Below are 15,985 nucleotides of genomic sequence, written 5' to 3'. Positions count from 1 at the left end.
CTCTAGTTTTGTAAGTGAAGTATTTATATGCCTCATCAGTGAGAGTGATGTGAATGCCAGGAGACTGCATTCCTCTTTGCCAGTAGAGAAAGTCATTTGGTTGTCTGGAAGGAATTACCTCTCCATAGAAGTATGGAACTAAATGGTCACCCTCAGTAGCTGTGAGGATGGGGCAGTACTTTATGAAGCATTGTGTTGCTTCCATAGCAATAGGCAAACCTCTCCTAATGGCAATGAATGTGCCCTTTCATAGTGGTCTTAGGTTTGTGGTTGTTTTTTTGTTGTTTTTTTTTTAACGTAATGCAGCTGACCACTGTTCTCACTCATTTTATGTATTACAGAGTCTCTCACCCACCACAAATTGTTCTGCCTCTTCACAACTGGGAGCCCAAAGATGAACCTACAAAAGAAGAAGAAATTGGTCCATTAGTTGAACATATCTATGAGGTAATAATGAGATATGATTACATAGTACCTTACACTGCTCCCAGTGAAATCCTGATAAATTTGAATTATTGTCTTTATCAGCATCTAGATAAAGCCATATATGTAAATATTCCCACTTCAGAACATGACCCATACTTAATCTGGGAACACACAACCCTTTTCACATTAGCAAAGGAGACACTAGTTTATGTTTGAAATCTGCCTTTGCCATTTAAGAGATCTATAAATATTTAGGATGCTTGGCAAGAATTAAAAGTAGTGCTTAAAAGCTCACTACAGCCAACATCAAATATTTTCACTGACTTGGCTGTTTTTTCATTAAAAGCTATGAGGAGAAGAGTTCGGGTTAGAAACAAGTGTCCTGAAAGAACTGTATGGATTACAAAGCATCTTTGGAATCTGATGGATGACCTTTATTCAAGGGTGTAAAGCAGAATGCCTCACATGTGGTTACAATTCACAAATCAGTGCTCAAGAGCTTAACCGACAGTGTAAGATTAAAATTTGCTTGATGTAATGAAATGTAGTGGATCAGACTACAAAATATAAAGTCTTACTTGTTTTATCCTCATCTTAACATATTTCCCTAAACTGAAAAATCTAACAAGTCTTCCTACCTCACACACCTGTTTGTGGAGCAAAATATGTGATTTCAAACATATTTTAATAGTCATTCAATATTTGTGGTGATTCAGGAAGCCTCTTTCGTGGTTTACGGATAACAGCAAGGCATAATGAATACCAAACACAAGCACAAAACCTCCTTGTTGAAGAAGGTGTAAGATTGAAAGTGGGTTTTGTTTTTGTTTGGTTAAAAATAAAGCACAGCAGTAATAAAATTCTGCACATTAAAAAAGAAAAATAAAAGGAGGGGAGGGGAACTATTTCAATTCTCCAGAAACTTTGAGTTAAGCTTCGTGGTATTCTGCTTCTGTAGCTCTCGAATCCAGTGCTAGCACATACTCAAACCTCTTGCAGTCATCAGACATTTTCAAGTTGTAGACTGTTAAAAGAAAACTTTTAACATCCCATGTTTTAATTTCTATGGTTGTTTTGTTTTGTTTTCCTCAGAAAATAATGCTCTTTTGTGATGTTACTTCAGGAAAAGTAGTTCCTTTTTCTCTTGGGAAATTTAACTAAGAAATGCTGAAAATAGAGTTCTTAATCACAAAAATTACTTTAGGCCCCACTGTACCTGAAATGTGATTCTTTTGTGTCATGAAGTTTCGCCTGTTTTCGGTATTTTTTGTTCTGGGTGTTGTATATATTTTTACAGTGCTAATCTGTTTTGGTTTGGGTCTTGTTGGGTATTTTTTTTTAGGTCATTTCAGGTCTTTCATACACAGGAAAAAATGTGAAAGATGATGGCTTTTTTCAAAACAATCTTAGACAAAAAAGATCTTCTCCCAGATTTGCTTTCTAACTAATAGGAGAAGGTTCTTTTTCACTGCCTGCCACAGATTTTCCATCAATAAAATGATGATAATAATCTATACCTCTTTCCAAAAGTACTTCAGGATTATAGATGTAAGAATTTGGAAATATCAAACTGATGACTGATGCGTTTTTTGTTATTATTTTCTGCCTTTGACAGCACTGATAATGTTTGTTTCCCAGCTTCACAATATAGGACCAAGTGCCATCAACAACACAGTTCTTCATGTCGGTTGGCCTGTGTCCAGTCGAGAAGAGTTTCTTCTTTACATTCTACATATTCAGACGCATGGACCACTGCACTGTCAAACAAGCTCTCCTATTAATATAATGCAAATCAATGTAAGTCACCCACTGTTATTTTTATTTCCATCCCTGTCTACATTTGCTTGCATTTTCTCTGCCTACAACTTCACAGTGGGATGGAGTTTTTTGGAAATTTTTTGCAATAGCCCTGAGATCATTTTCATGGGTAAAAAGCAAACTAGAGATAGTCCAGAATGTGACTAGTGTGGCAACTGCGTTATGTGATATGTGCTGTGGAACGAACTCTTATCAGCAGAAGGTTGTATGTTTGATTAAGTGTCATAGCTTGAGAGTGCAGCACGGGGTGCTTTTGGCCGTATCTGCTACCAGGCTTTCACTGCTGGTTCCTCCATGGATAAACAGGGTTTCTGCAGGACTGCAGTCTGTTGCAGCATGTGTTGTGGACAGGGACTAATTCCTTGCACTAAGTATATGATGCATATATTTATCATCATATACTATATTTTGTAGTGTGGTTAAGTTCAACATTGTTTGAGACAGTATACTCTATACAAGAGTCACTTTAAAAGCCTATATATCTTTTTACCTATCTTAAAGTGATCATGATTTTGATATATCAAATAACATTATTTGAATATCAAATAAAACAAACTAGCAACTGGAATTCTGCATCAAGTATACTCCAGAAATGGTTTCATGTATTGCTACCTGATAAAAGGATTCCTACAGACTACAATTATTTTTATGCCTTAATATTAACTCATAAAATTTGCAACCTTGTGGCAACATGACAGGCTTTTTGTTTTCTTTTCTACTTGGTAATGGTTCTGTAATTATTGTAATTGTTCCATCAAAAGGGAAAAAAAATCCTCCACTTGTTTTTTCTTGATACTCCTACGCATTTTCTGTTGTCCAAATTGTTTCTCCTTCCATGGACGTGGTTCTTGTTTTGTAGCACAACTGCAGATCTCAGAGTTTGGAGGTGGCAGGACCAAGGAACAGCCTGGTCACAGCCTCCTCAGCACAGTGCTGATAGGCAGTGGGTCTCAAAGCCTGTTTTAAGGTCTGTGTTTGTGATGGCAGATCCCGCAGAAAGAACTGGGTTTGGCTCAAAGTCAGAAGATTTAGCAAAGCACAGCTTTACTTATTATCCCATCAAAAACAAGGTATCCAGTTTATTAAGCATAACTGATTCCAGACACTTCTGGAATAAGCGCCACTTCTCAAGTGTAACCAGTAGTCTGTTAAACATCTTGTGGAGAGAGCTACATTCCAAATGCTTAAACTGTTCTACATCTTCTGCTAACCAGGGCTGAGCTGAGTACAGTGGAGAGAAGTGGAGACAGCTTTCTAGCCAACAGGATTGCTCTCCATTTGAGGAGCTACATGACAAGTCTTTTGCTTACAGAAACAGAAATACACCATATAATCACAAAAATATAGAAAAAAAATCATGTATAACAAACACGTTATGCCTAAACTTTCATTCAAGGAAGGCAGAAAAGAGTTAGGATTCTCCCTTTCCATTTAGTTTTACTACAGGATGGAAATGGAAATGAGGAGAAACTCAAGATGTTTTCATTTTGTATGCAAAACACAACAAGTTTGGAAATAATATTTTTTTTCTATGATCTTTTGCACCTCATTTGCACTTATTTTTTAGAAGCAGTGAGGAACAGGAAGCCAACCTGCCCAATTTATATTTGCAACCCTAGGATCTCAAAGCCACTGCTCAGATCAGGTTGCAAGTAATGTAAAGGAGTTCAGCATCCTTCCCACTGACTACTGAATGCTGCTTTGAGTTTCACTTTAGAAGCCAGGATGGGAACACTACTGTCAGGAAGGCAGAGCCTGTCAGTGGAATAGTGCCAAAGTTCTGAATAACATTTTCAGGGCAATGTATTTTTTGATTATTATTTTTATGTTTCTTGAGTTTGCTTTTCCTCTCCTATTTGATAATAGTTACATCTGTTACCTAAACAAGAATTGTGAGGCTTGTGTGAAATTTCTTGTTGAAATCACAGTCTGTTTGTCATAGCAGAAGATAACTTCAGTCATTACTGCAAGAATTAAACATCCTCTCCTTGTTTTAGCTTTCAGAGCTTTCAGAGCACTGAACATCATGAATACACAATTGGTTTTGAATACTTCATGCTTATGTACTGCTTCAGATGGGAAGAGGATAGGGGGGGTTTGTATAAACATCAGGCTGTCTGGCTTCGATTTCCAAATAAGGCTAAGGACATGACATGCCTGGCTCCTCTTGGATTTCAGAACCTTGCATTCTTAGGGTGCTTGGGTGTTTCCCCTTAAAAATTACTTAGATTGTTCACTTTCAATTAAAGTGGTGTATTGCTTCCCATTGTTGAATTTATTGTCTTGTAGAAAGCTTTCCATCAAGTTTCATTGTTTCATTCCCAAAGATAAATTTTGATCGTAAACCTATACACACATGGGAAGAGTCCTATTTAGGGGCTTTTCTGTAACTTCTCTTTCTGTAACTTCTCTTTCTCTCATAGTAGTGATAATAAAATTACTGATCTTGCAAATGAAATGGTGTGAAGAGAAGGAAGAGGGCTGATTGAATATATGGAACAAATTCACTGCACAAAGGAGCTCAGTATGCTAGGATGCTTCAGTCTGTGCACAGATATAATCTACAAGATGGGAAGTGGCGGGGACAGCGTGGTGGGGGACTGACTGCCCTCAGCCTGCTCCTGCACAGGAATGCCATGTGTGCACAGCACAGGAACTGGAGCATCAAGTGAAGCTTGCAGTCAGATTCAAAGCAAGCTGAAGGAAGTGGTGGTTCGTGCAACAGGCATTGGATGTCTGGAACTTGTTGCCAGAGGAAGCAGCTGGGGTTAAAAGTTTATGTGAAGAGAAATGGACACATTTGCAAAAGAGAAGGCCAGTGAAGATTTTTAAATGAACAGAAAGTTCATCTGCATCAGGAAGTCCCTAAGTTGGAAGCTGAAAGTTATTAGAAGAGGGTATGGCAAATGCATGCCTTGTTCCTGCTCTTCCTTCCACATCTGTTTGAAGGCAGGGCTGTTGAGAAAGGGCTCAGCAAGCTGGACCTTTGGCCTGATCCAGTATTTATGAGGTTTTTTTGTGCCTGTAAATACTAGAGGAACAGACAGTGGTTTCTGACTGCAGTGGACAGCACAGAACACATGGAGTAAAGCCACCATGTAGGTAAGGAGCACTTGCTGACAGGCTCTGACATAGTCCCAAGGCTGTGTCCTCTGTGCTGCAGAGCTCTCAGCAGTGTGTGCCACTTCTGATGTGGGGACACAAAAAGTCCTCTTCCTGAACATTCCTGATAGAATGCTGCACATTGCAGCAGAGGTTAGAAAAGGAGGAAGGCTAAACTGGGTTTTGAATGACAAATTGAGGAGATACCTGGAAATCTGCTCAAGATGATGAGGCTCACAGTACAGTTTTCCCTGTGGGGAAACCAAGAAAGGCCACTATAGGCCTTGCAGAGAAGGAGAATCTATTTCAAGTAAGGCATCATGTGCGAAATATGTGCCATATAGAATGGCTGTGGAGACAGAGTTGTCCTGTGCTATTGGCTCAAGACAGTTAAAATAAGATTTTTAACCTGCTATCTTTTACCTGATATCTTTAATCTGAATATTTAGGCTATTAGAGGAACTCTGCTTTTAAACTATTGCAGAAGACTTTAATGTTTTTCATAGTCCCTCTGGGCTGTTTTCAAGCTTAACTGTAAATAATTCACTACCAAAGATGCTGACACACTATGACCTATTAAAAAAAAAAAAAAAGTAAATGTAAAAATGATCAAGTATTTTAATGGATCTACATATGTATCAGTTGTCTTTGAATATAATTGAGGGCTTCTTCAAAGGCATGTCATTATATTGTGGGTTTTTTTGTCATCATTATAGAAGTCTATGTATCCTGGTGAAAGAATCCTGGAAAGAAAATTCCAACGTTATCACATGGAGAGGCTAGCTACTCAACTGTTCCCTTATTGCAAACGATGCTTCTCACTGAAGATCTCAGACAATGTTAAAACTGTTCCCTCTTTGCCGTAGAATTTTAATCAAATATTCTGAACCCAGCGCAGCACAGCGTTAGTCTCTGGAAGGTTTTGTGGGATTTTAGCTGTAGCTTCACTTCTGTGCTACAACATGGCTAACATGTTCTTTAGGAACTTGTGTTCAGAGGTTAAAGTTGAAGGAACTTTAAAGAAAGGCTGAGAGAGCTGACTGAGAGTTTTAGTGCTCATCAGCCTGGAGGAGAGGCTCCTGGCCTTCCGTATAGTTGCCTTCCAGTACCTGAAGGGGGCCTGCAGGAAAGCTGGGGAGGGATAGGGCGGATAGGGACAGGATGAGGTGAAATGGCTTTAAACTGGAAGGAGGTAGATTTAGACTAATTACTAGGAAGAAATTCTTTACTGTGAAGGTGGTGAGACACTGGAACAGGTTTCCCAATGAGGTTGTGGATGCCTTCCCTAGAAGCATTCAAGGCCAGGCTGAATGGAGGAGCTTTGAGCAACCTGGTCTTGTGAGAGGTATCCCTGCCTATAGCAGGGGGTTGGAACTGTATGATATTAAAGGTCTCTTCCAACCCAAACCATTCTATGATTCTAAAGATAGATCTGATGTAGCTGTTTCTAATCTGAGGCGCCCACTGAATAGTTGCTATGCATAGGTGAGTTCCTTTGAGATCTTATTACAAACTTCAACCTATATTTTATTCAGATTTGACACAATCAGATTCTCATAAACTAGAATTTACCTTTTCCTCCACAGAGATTGAATTTCCAGTCATTCTGAGGCTTCTTGAAAGAAGCTTTAGATGCTCTGTGTACAGATTAAAGGCAAACTGGCGACAATAAAACCAGCTTTCATTCAGAGATCAAAAATCCTTGAAGATAAAGCAAAGTAGGATGCATTTTAATATGAGATTAAAAATGAACAAACTGTTACATTATACAAACTTGTTATTAAAAAAATAACAATGATGAAAAGCTGTGCTGCTAGAATTCAGATTTATATTCATTCCTGTTACTTTCTGGTAATGCTGGTAAAATCATTATCTTGCAATAGGCAGATTCTGATGTGAGCTAATGACCAGATTTTGAATTTATCCCATTTTTAGACAACAGAATCCGGCCCCAAGAGTCAAGTACGGTGTGAAAAAATGTCATCTACTGTAATCCCTATAGCCAAGCAATGTGTTGCTGTGCTACTGCTAATCATACTCTGAATGAAGACAGTATGTTTTCACACTGGTATTGTTAAAATGAAAAAACAATGTTAATGCAAAATTGAAAACCTCTGAGAAGGGAACCAGTCTGTTAGATTCATTGTATGGATATATCATTAATGTTCACTTTTTTTTTTCTCTTTGTAGTTTGCTATTCCACAGGACACTCCTGAACTTGCTGCTTTTTTATATAATTCCACAATTTCTCATTACATCAGAAGAAGGGAGGTAGCCATGGCAGAACCGTACAGGAGGAACTCTGCAAAAATACTGGTGAGCTGACTAAAATCTGTACACTGGGACTATAAATGCATTGCAGCCTCGGTGGCTGTCGGTTTCACTGCAGTTTATTTATAGACTCATAAAAAGTACCTCATGCTTAAAATGAAAGTTTTCATGTGAAGTAACAGCTCTGACATACAAATACTTTGGAGCATGTTTGGTCCTGCCAGTAAGAACTTACATACAATGGAAAGATAAGAGTCCTTCCCCCTCCAGCACCACGAGCAAGGCAGATGGGACAAGCCACCACATTTTTAATGTTCCAACCAGCAGCAGAGGTGTTTAAAATTATGAGCAGTTAGTGCTTTCCTTTTACTTTTATGAACCTCTGGCAAAGTTTATTTCATGTCATGCAGTCTCTTATTAAGCTATTTACTACAGGCTCATATTTGGATTCCTTGACATCACTAGAATTTGGTAGGAAGAAAAGAACCTCATAGATGTGGGTGTTCTGGAGTAATGCAATAATTACACTGCTTCTGACAGTTAATTTGGCAATTTTTATAACAGGAAAAAGAATATGAAAGTAATGAACACCATAATGTAATTAAGAGCAAAAAGCATTGATGAACCCATTTGAAATAGTAATCACTGTTGATGCCTATGTAATTCTTTCATCAATCTAATGCCCAGGAAAGCATCATTCCTCTGAGGCTGAAGGAAAAATGCCTGGGCTTTCAGACATACCAGTCAATACCACAAAACACTTAATCCATTCTTCAGTAATACCTTAATTATCAGTTATCTTCCTCAATGATTAAGCTCATATGCTGCCAACATAGAAATCACTGTAGCAACTGTGAATGGTTAACCAACATTGTAAGTATGCACTGTGTCTGCACCTTATTACTCAATTTAAAATACGAGGCAGAGATTTTTCAGCTGCTTGATGCAGGCTGAGAGTATGCAGGAATATAAAACTGGCACATGTGATGAGCAATCCTCCTGTACAATGTGCTTTTGATAAGCACAGATCAGAATGGGATTGGGTACAGTGCCTACCATGAATATATAGCAAGGCTTTTTCAGGATTGACATAAAAAATAAGTTAATGTATCATTTATTCTGTTAGAAACTGGTCCCAATTCTTTCTGCCCTCAGCACTGGCTACTAAAGATTAAAAAATATGTATTTTTAAAAATTTTGACTCATGGAGGATATGTATGGAAAGTGAATGCTGCTGTTGAAAATGACTGATTGGCGAAAGGCAATTTTTTGTTCAAAATTTTATATTTCTTCAGAAATTATAAGTAATTCTAATTTTCATTAAAACATTTTCACAGAAATGAAAAATGTTCTGAGAACTTCTTATGCTGTTTGTACAGTTTGTTAAACATTAGGTTATTCTTCCATTAGTTCTACTGTTACAGTGTTCTGAAAAATCACTATGGACTAAATGCATTACTACATAGAAATATGTGTTCTGGCCCTAGGATGTCAGCCAAAAGTAGACTTTTTGCATACTAATAATTTATTTTGCTAATATGTTGTTTTGGCCACTATGATTAATGAATACATCTCTCCTCCTTCCTGCAAGATAAATAAATCTGGATGGAGGATGTTTATGAAAAGCCAAATAAACAGATACTCTGAACTCCTCATTAAAAAAAAAAAAAAAAAAAAAAAAAAAAAAGTTAATAGTTGCAAGTTCCAGTTTCATTTTCAGGCAGATTTTGAGAACAGTGCATAAGTATTTAGCTTCTACTTAACTTGTAATAAGGTAGAATTTGTGGGGAAAGCTGTCTATAAAGATACAGGATTCCTTAAAGATGTTTTCAAACCTATTATGTCTGCCATCATCTCAGTTTCTGAAGTATGGGCTCTGGTAGTGCAGCCATTCTTCCTCCCCCAGAGGAACACGCTTGTGAGAAATAACCTTTGCCTTTTGAGGTCACAAGATCTCCTGCCAGGAGAGTTGATAAAAAACATCCATAAGAAAAGGAATCTCTGCTTTGTCATAAAAATATGAGTCAGATAAAACCATAGCCTTCCTCTGGAATGAAATTAAAACTTTTCAGGTAAAACTCATTTGTATATGTACAATAATACTTTTTTTTTCAAACCTTAACACACTTATAATTGTCTTTCTATGAGATCTGCCTTCCTTCATACTCCAAGCAACCCTATCATTTCTGGGGTTTCCCATGGGACTTTGCTCATTCTCTTCCATGACTTCCGGTCAGCTTTTAGCAATTTTTGTGACATTCTTCTGGCAGACTATAACAGGGTACATGCTTTTGAGCTACTTGACTTTACTTTTGTCTTCATGTCTATGTATAAGCCAGAATTACTGCTCATCAGCAGCATTTCACAGGCCATGAGTTTTAAATAAAGCAACAAATGGATCTTAGCAAACATTCTGGCTGCTATAATGTAAATATCAGTAGGAAAACTGGAAGACTTGGAAGAGGGAAAAGATTTAAGAACATAAATGTAGGCTTCAGACAGAGAGGACAGAAAAAATACACATTGAAATGACAAAATGATCAATAGAGATAGAATGCATGCTTCAAAGGATTGATGAGTACCTGGACATTTAAGAGTTCTGCAGACTAGACTGGTGAAAGCTATTACTTTTATTTTCATTACTACAGTAGTTGATTCTATTCACTGAAGGAACAAACACAATCTCCCTCTTGGTTTATATTCTCACAGTGGCTCATGATATATCTCATTTATATTAGTTTACCTCACTGGTTTCAGACTGCTTAACTTTTAAAAAAAAAGTCCATTTGTTTTGATAATTTAGAGCATTTGAAAGTGATTTCATTCATCTTGAAAACAAAAGTATGTCTTCCCTTTGTTTTATACCCAGAACTGTACAAATGTGAAGTGTATCCTCATTTCCTGCAATGTGGGACAACTGGAAAGAGGGAAGAGCGCAGCACTGAAAATCAGGTCCCGACTATGGGCTGAAACTTTCCTGCAGGTAATGCAAACAAAAAGCATTCTATAGACACAGCTCCCTACATATTTTATTTGTTTAGTGTTTGAGAACTGTTGAGTCACAGCCTGAACCACTGATTGACCACCTGAGGCAAGCACTGAGTCAGCCCTGGGAGCACAGGTGAAGGCAATTCAGCTGTGTGACCAGAAGGGGTGGAGCCTGGCTGAACCTCTCCTAGACCCCATTTAAGGGCTGACTGCCAGCAGGGAAGGATTTTTTATGGAGATCCCTCCTTTTGGAGTTTTCCACTGTGAGCCTAGGACGTGGGTGAGCATTTTGTTTTTGATTGTCTCTTTCCACCACAATAATCTTTCTAACTATAAACTGTAAAATACCATCTTAGCCAGGCTGCTCTTACATTTGTTCATTGTATAATTAGTTATTTAGGAATTTAAACTATGAAATTAAGTGAGCTAAGTGCAAAACCTTGTGAGTTTGACCTTCCTTTGAAGGTGATATCTGACTAGCTCCTGTTCAGGTCATGTGCGTGCTCCTTACTTTCCCTTCACCTATCAGCCCCTTTCAAACTCATTTCCTGGATCTTCCCCGATGATTTTTAAGCATCTTTACTGCTTTTCTTTCTGCTTTCCTGGACTGGCCCAAGTCAATCATCTCTTAGGATTCTTTGGGGTGCTCTGCATTCTTCACATCTTTCCAGGTGGAAGATCTCTCTAGGAGCTGAACTGTAGATGGTATACACTGTGCCCAGTTTATAAATAAATTTTTATTCGTTATCTGTTAAAGTGGGGAAGAGGAAAATGTACCAAGTTCTTATCGTATAATCATATAATGGTTTAGGTTGGAAAGGACCTTAAAGATCATCTACTTTTGTCTCCCATATGACATATAGTATTCAAGTAGAGACTACCTGTGACCTACCACTAAAAAACTGGCAGTGTAGAGCATAGTAAAAATGAACTTCTCCTTCCAAATTCTTCCAGTTCCAACTTCACCTGCTCTCAGAACTGCATTTATGTTATGTAAGGCAGAGGGATTGCGCTGTGAGCTGTAAACTTGTAGCTGGCCACATGACTTTAGTACAGTGTGGTTGTCATGGATTTGTCTTTTTACGAGGTCCTTCAGAGGGAATTCTCTCTATGCAATGGAGGAGATAAAGTTATTATGTCTTGTTTTTTGAAAATAAAAAAATCCCATGATATATATCACAATCTGAAATGTGAAATTTTTCAGATCTTCATTGCTGTAGTGCTTCTCTGAAAGTTTTGTTTTTCTTTAGAGATAAGACCTTTAAGCACTGTGCTAAGAGAACAATAAGAATATCAGCGCTTTGGGTTTGAGTAAATATCTTTAGCTCTGGACAGTACACTGAGAAATTTTTATTTCAGTTTGTTGTTACTGGGAAATAACAGTGATCCTATTGTGATGGAACTGGTAGATTATTGCTTTCCTTCTTCAAGGAATTTAGAATCCTAGACTTTCCACCAAGAGGGCAGTAGCCTTCCTGTGTTCTCTGTAGCTGTGGGAGAGGAACGGTTTATCCCCACAGCGCCTCTTACCCTAGCAGGCGAACAGAATGCTCAGCTTCCAACAGGAGGTTTAAGTGGAGGTCTTCACACCACTGAAGTTAATTTTTCATTTTCTGGAAATGTGAAAAAAGAGAAATTTTTCCTCGTTTAACTTGCTTCCCTGGAGAAACCAGAGAGCAGGTGGGCCCTTTGCACACTGGCTAGCCCCTGTTAAATTCATTTAAGAGCTTAGCCCAACTACTTCACTGTCCCTAACACTTCGAGATAGCCAGATAGGCAGAGATTATCTTTGGCTAGAACAACTTATGATAAATTTGATCACCGCTGTATCCAAGTAATATTACAAGTGAACCTTCTTCATCTTACCAAACAAAAGATAAAGCTTAACTCCCTTTGTGAGCCACAGTACTGGGACCTGGACCTGTCACATTTAGGATATAATCAGGTATTTCTGTCCGTCATTCTGCAGGTGAAATCTAAGTAAATTTGTAAGGGCAGAAAACTTTGTCCTGTTAAAAACAAAACATGTAAATAAACATCCCTTGCATAGATCTTAGACCCTGGTTTTCTAGGCCACTTACAGCTATTGCATAGGAATTAGTCTCCTGAGTGTTCTGAGTCCAGTTTTGTATGTAGCAGGAAATAACTATAAGAGATTAAACAAATTTAATGAGAAACAGAGAGTGGTTCTCTAAGCTTTTTGTTGTGACAGAGGATGTATAACATTAGAAGAAACTGGCTACAATAGACACAAAGTCTCCTTTTCTTAGTATCTCCTAATGGACAGAATATATTTCTAGAATGTACACTGAAGGAAGAGTTAATATTTTAAAAGTTTAAATATGAGCTTTTCTAGACAGTAGACCTAACTTTGTCTCAGGCAGAGGATAACTGTATGAAACTTAGTGGTGTGGTTTTACGGGGGCAGTGAGACTCACTTTATTTTAGTCATCTGAAAGTTTTATGCCAGAGCTACTGTTCTAACAGTGCAGGGACAGGGGCAAGGAAGAGAAGTGTCTGAAGAGGATTTTTTATGGACCTGATTCAGAACACCCTTCTCTACTGACTTGATCTGAGTGGTGAAGAAGGGTCACAGCTGCGCTTTGGGACACAGTTGTGTACAAACACAGAGGCAGTGCCAGGGAGGATGCTGCAATCCCTTTAGCATCATCTTCTCCCTTACAGAGCCTGCTTGCTATGACAATCTCCCATCAAACAGTGAGCTTGAGACAGAGGTGGATCCCCATCCTCATGGGAATGAGCCTGCCTGTAGTGAGTGCTGAGACCCCCTGACACACACCCATACAGGTACATCTTTTGGTGCTGCACTGTCCTTGTATACCCTTGCTATCAAACAAGTTTTGGTTTGTTTTGTTTTTTTAATGGGCTGTGAGGATTTTACATTTTATCTATATCCTCAGGAAGCATTGCTGTTTCCTTCAGATAGTAGCTTACAGGCCTTATAAAGGCCCAGAAAGCTCCACTTAACAGCAACAGGATTTTTTTCCATATAAAAACCGGCAGTCCCCTGAGAACTGTTGCATCCTTCCATTTATGTCTAAAAGCTGCCAGAATAACATGACCCCTGCTTCACATGCAAACACATATATTGAGGAGAGAGAGAGGGCAAATAGTGTGGTGGGATCTGATTGCCTTCCTCCCACTCACCTCAAAACAGTTGCCTTTTTCAAAGCCCCTTTTAAAATTAACACTTAGTCAGCCATCGCCATAAAAGACGATAGAACACAATTAGTTTCCTAAAAAGGGCATTCTTTGCTGTTGGTAAGTCTGTAAACTTTTAGTTCCCAAAGTTATGCCAGTTGGAAAGTAAAGTAAAGTACCTCTCAGAAAACTGCTGCTGTGAGAATGTCTGAAATCTGCAGATTCAAAATGAGGATTAAGATACAGACAAAGTAGTCAGGATGTGGTGGTGCTGAGCCAGGACACAATGACCCCACACTAATGCTTTTGTGCAGAGGCTCAGAAGAGAAGTTACTCTCTCCACAGCAACATCCCAAATGCTTTTGTACATGCACTTAATGCACAATATTTTCATATGCCAAAGATGGCAGGATGGTGGTGCCATGCAGCGTTCCACATCTGTGTTATAATCCAGGTGAATGTATGCTGGTCTGTGGAAAAACTGTTGTGCTCATTAAAGCTGAGTACAAACTGTCAGTATGCATTTTCTTCTCACAGACATGCTAATGTCTCCTTATAGATACGTTACTGCAAACCTGGTAAGAATTTGAATTGATTAATGCTCAGATGAAATAATCCGTGTTTCTCATTGAAGTTCTGTGGATGAGCCTGTGTATTTTGTTGCCACAGAAGATCCATCTTGTAGTGAGTGATTCCTTCCTGTTCCACTTAGATTATTTGGCAACAGCTGACCCCTTTGCCTCTTGACAGTTGCAATTTCTCACCCTAAAGCCCAAACTCCCATAGCAAATAACAGCTAAATGATATGCTATGAGTAGACACGTTTGAGTAAATAAAGCAGCCCAAACTTCCCAAGCAGCCAACAAAGATAGAGGCAGACATTGTGCAAAGGCCAAGAAGAATCGCAGACCTTTATTGGATTAACTTCAAAGCCTGCCTGTAAATGTGAACCCTCCACTAAAGCTGACTTTTGGATTCAGACTTGCTGATCTAGCAAATAGTGGCCTGATTCATGCAAAAGAGAAACAGTTATGTTGTGTGGTGTTAGGGCACTATGATGTCCCCACTTGTCTAATTGTGGCATTCCTGACTCATCAGAAGGAGATCCAAGGGGATCCTGACCAGTGTTCTTTGAACTTCAGTGGATACTTTTTAATGTAATGCTCAGGAGTTTGGAAAATGAATTTTTAAATGGTGAATCTGCACCATGTGTCTGATTTAAGGACATGCTTCCAGGCTCCAAGCACTTCAGACATTTACAGCCTTGTGGGCAATGGAAATCAGTTCATCCTTAGCTGCTGTTTTAGCCCGTATTGAAAATTCTTCACAAGTGATAACAATCTTCTGGGGCTCTTGGGGAAGCAGCAATGTGAAAAAAAATAGAGGGTCAGCAAGTTTCCCAAGAGGCTTTGAGTTTATTTTCTTTTTGCTGTTGTTAATTGTATTGTTTCACTCTTGGCTTTTACAGAGACCCAGATATTTGAGTTTGGCACCCCCAACTGCATGAGCTTTAATTGGTATTAGAGAGAAAAATCCGGTTATAATCAGAGAAAGCTCAAAAGCTACAGAAAGATGGCAGCCACTGTGTAAGCTGGTGCTCCCTTAGAAGCCAAAGCACAGTTTGGTATTTTCTGTAAAACACTTCTCTTTTCAGTGTTCTGAACATGCACTGCTCCCATTTCTTTTCGGAGGCCTAAATATGGAAGTATAGGCTTCACATTATAAAGGCTGTGAGTGCAGCATCATTCATGCTGTTAAGTGCCTGGCTTCAGACTGGAATCCAAAACCTGGGCTCGGTGTTGAGCATACAGAGACAGTGGGGCACCTCAGAAAGACAAACTGAGCTGCACTAACCAGCAGAGTGCTACCTGAAGGCTCTCCTTTCTCTGGAGGGTACATACCCAAATCAGGATTTAAGCAGCACTCCTTCTGCCCTCTCAGAATGCAGAATCCAAAAATCACTCCCAAGGGGATATACTTACAGCGTTACCTGAAAGACTTAAGGAGGACTTTGTTTATTCAGAATCCAGTGGCAAGGTTTAGAGTTGGCAATCTAGTATTTGGAGAATTCATGAAAATATAAATTATAAATAAATATAAATTCATGAAAATATAAACTCAATTGCCTCCTTAGCTCAAGAAGCCTCACATCCCATCATTATAGGAACAACCCCTTCTGTTCAAGCTGTACCTGTACAAGGACACAAAAGGGAATCCA

General features: G+C 38.8%; 1 protein-coding gene across 4 annotated transcripts in view; it reads left to right on the top strand.

The window, feature by feature from the left end:
* The window catches only part of ITGA8 (integrin subunit alpha 8), a 101,211-nt gene that overhangs the window by 68,366 nt on the left and 16,860 nt on the right, over positions 1-15,985 (top strand). For 3 of the 4 annotated variants that reach the window (XM_090142871.1, XM_031614496.2, XM_090142873.1), the window contains 4 exons: positions 342-447; positions 2,065-2,223; positions 7,537-7,662; positions 10,487-10,600. In XM_090142871.1, the coding sequence (XP_089998997.1) occupies positions 342-447; positions 2,065-2,223; positions 7,537-7,662; positions 10,487-10,600 (505 nt within the window). Of the gene's footprint in view, positions 1-341; positions 448-2,064; positions 2,224-7,536; positions 7,663-10,486; positions 10,601-13,290; positions 13,414-15,985 lie in introns of all 4 variants that reach the window. The other variant, XM_090142872.1, reaches the window with a different exon arrangement.

This window comes from Phasianus colchicus, chromosome 6 (genome assembly GCF_987193195.1).
Source record: "Phasianus colchicus chromosome 6, bPhaCol1.hap1.1, whole genome shotgun sequence".
NCBI classification, from domain to species: domain Eukaryota; kingdom Metazoa; phylum Chordata; class Aves; order Galliformes; family Phasianidae; genus Phasianus; species Phasianus colchicus.
Note: the sequence above shows the minus strand (reverse complement) of the source record. Positions and strands in the feature narration are given on the sequence as shown.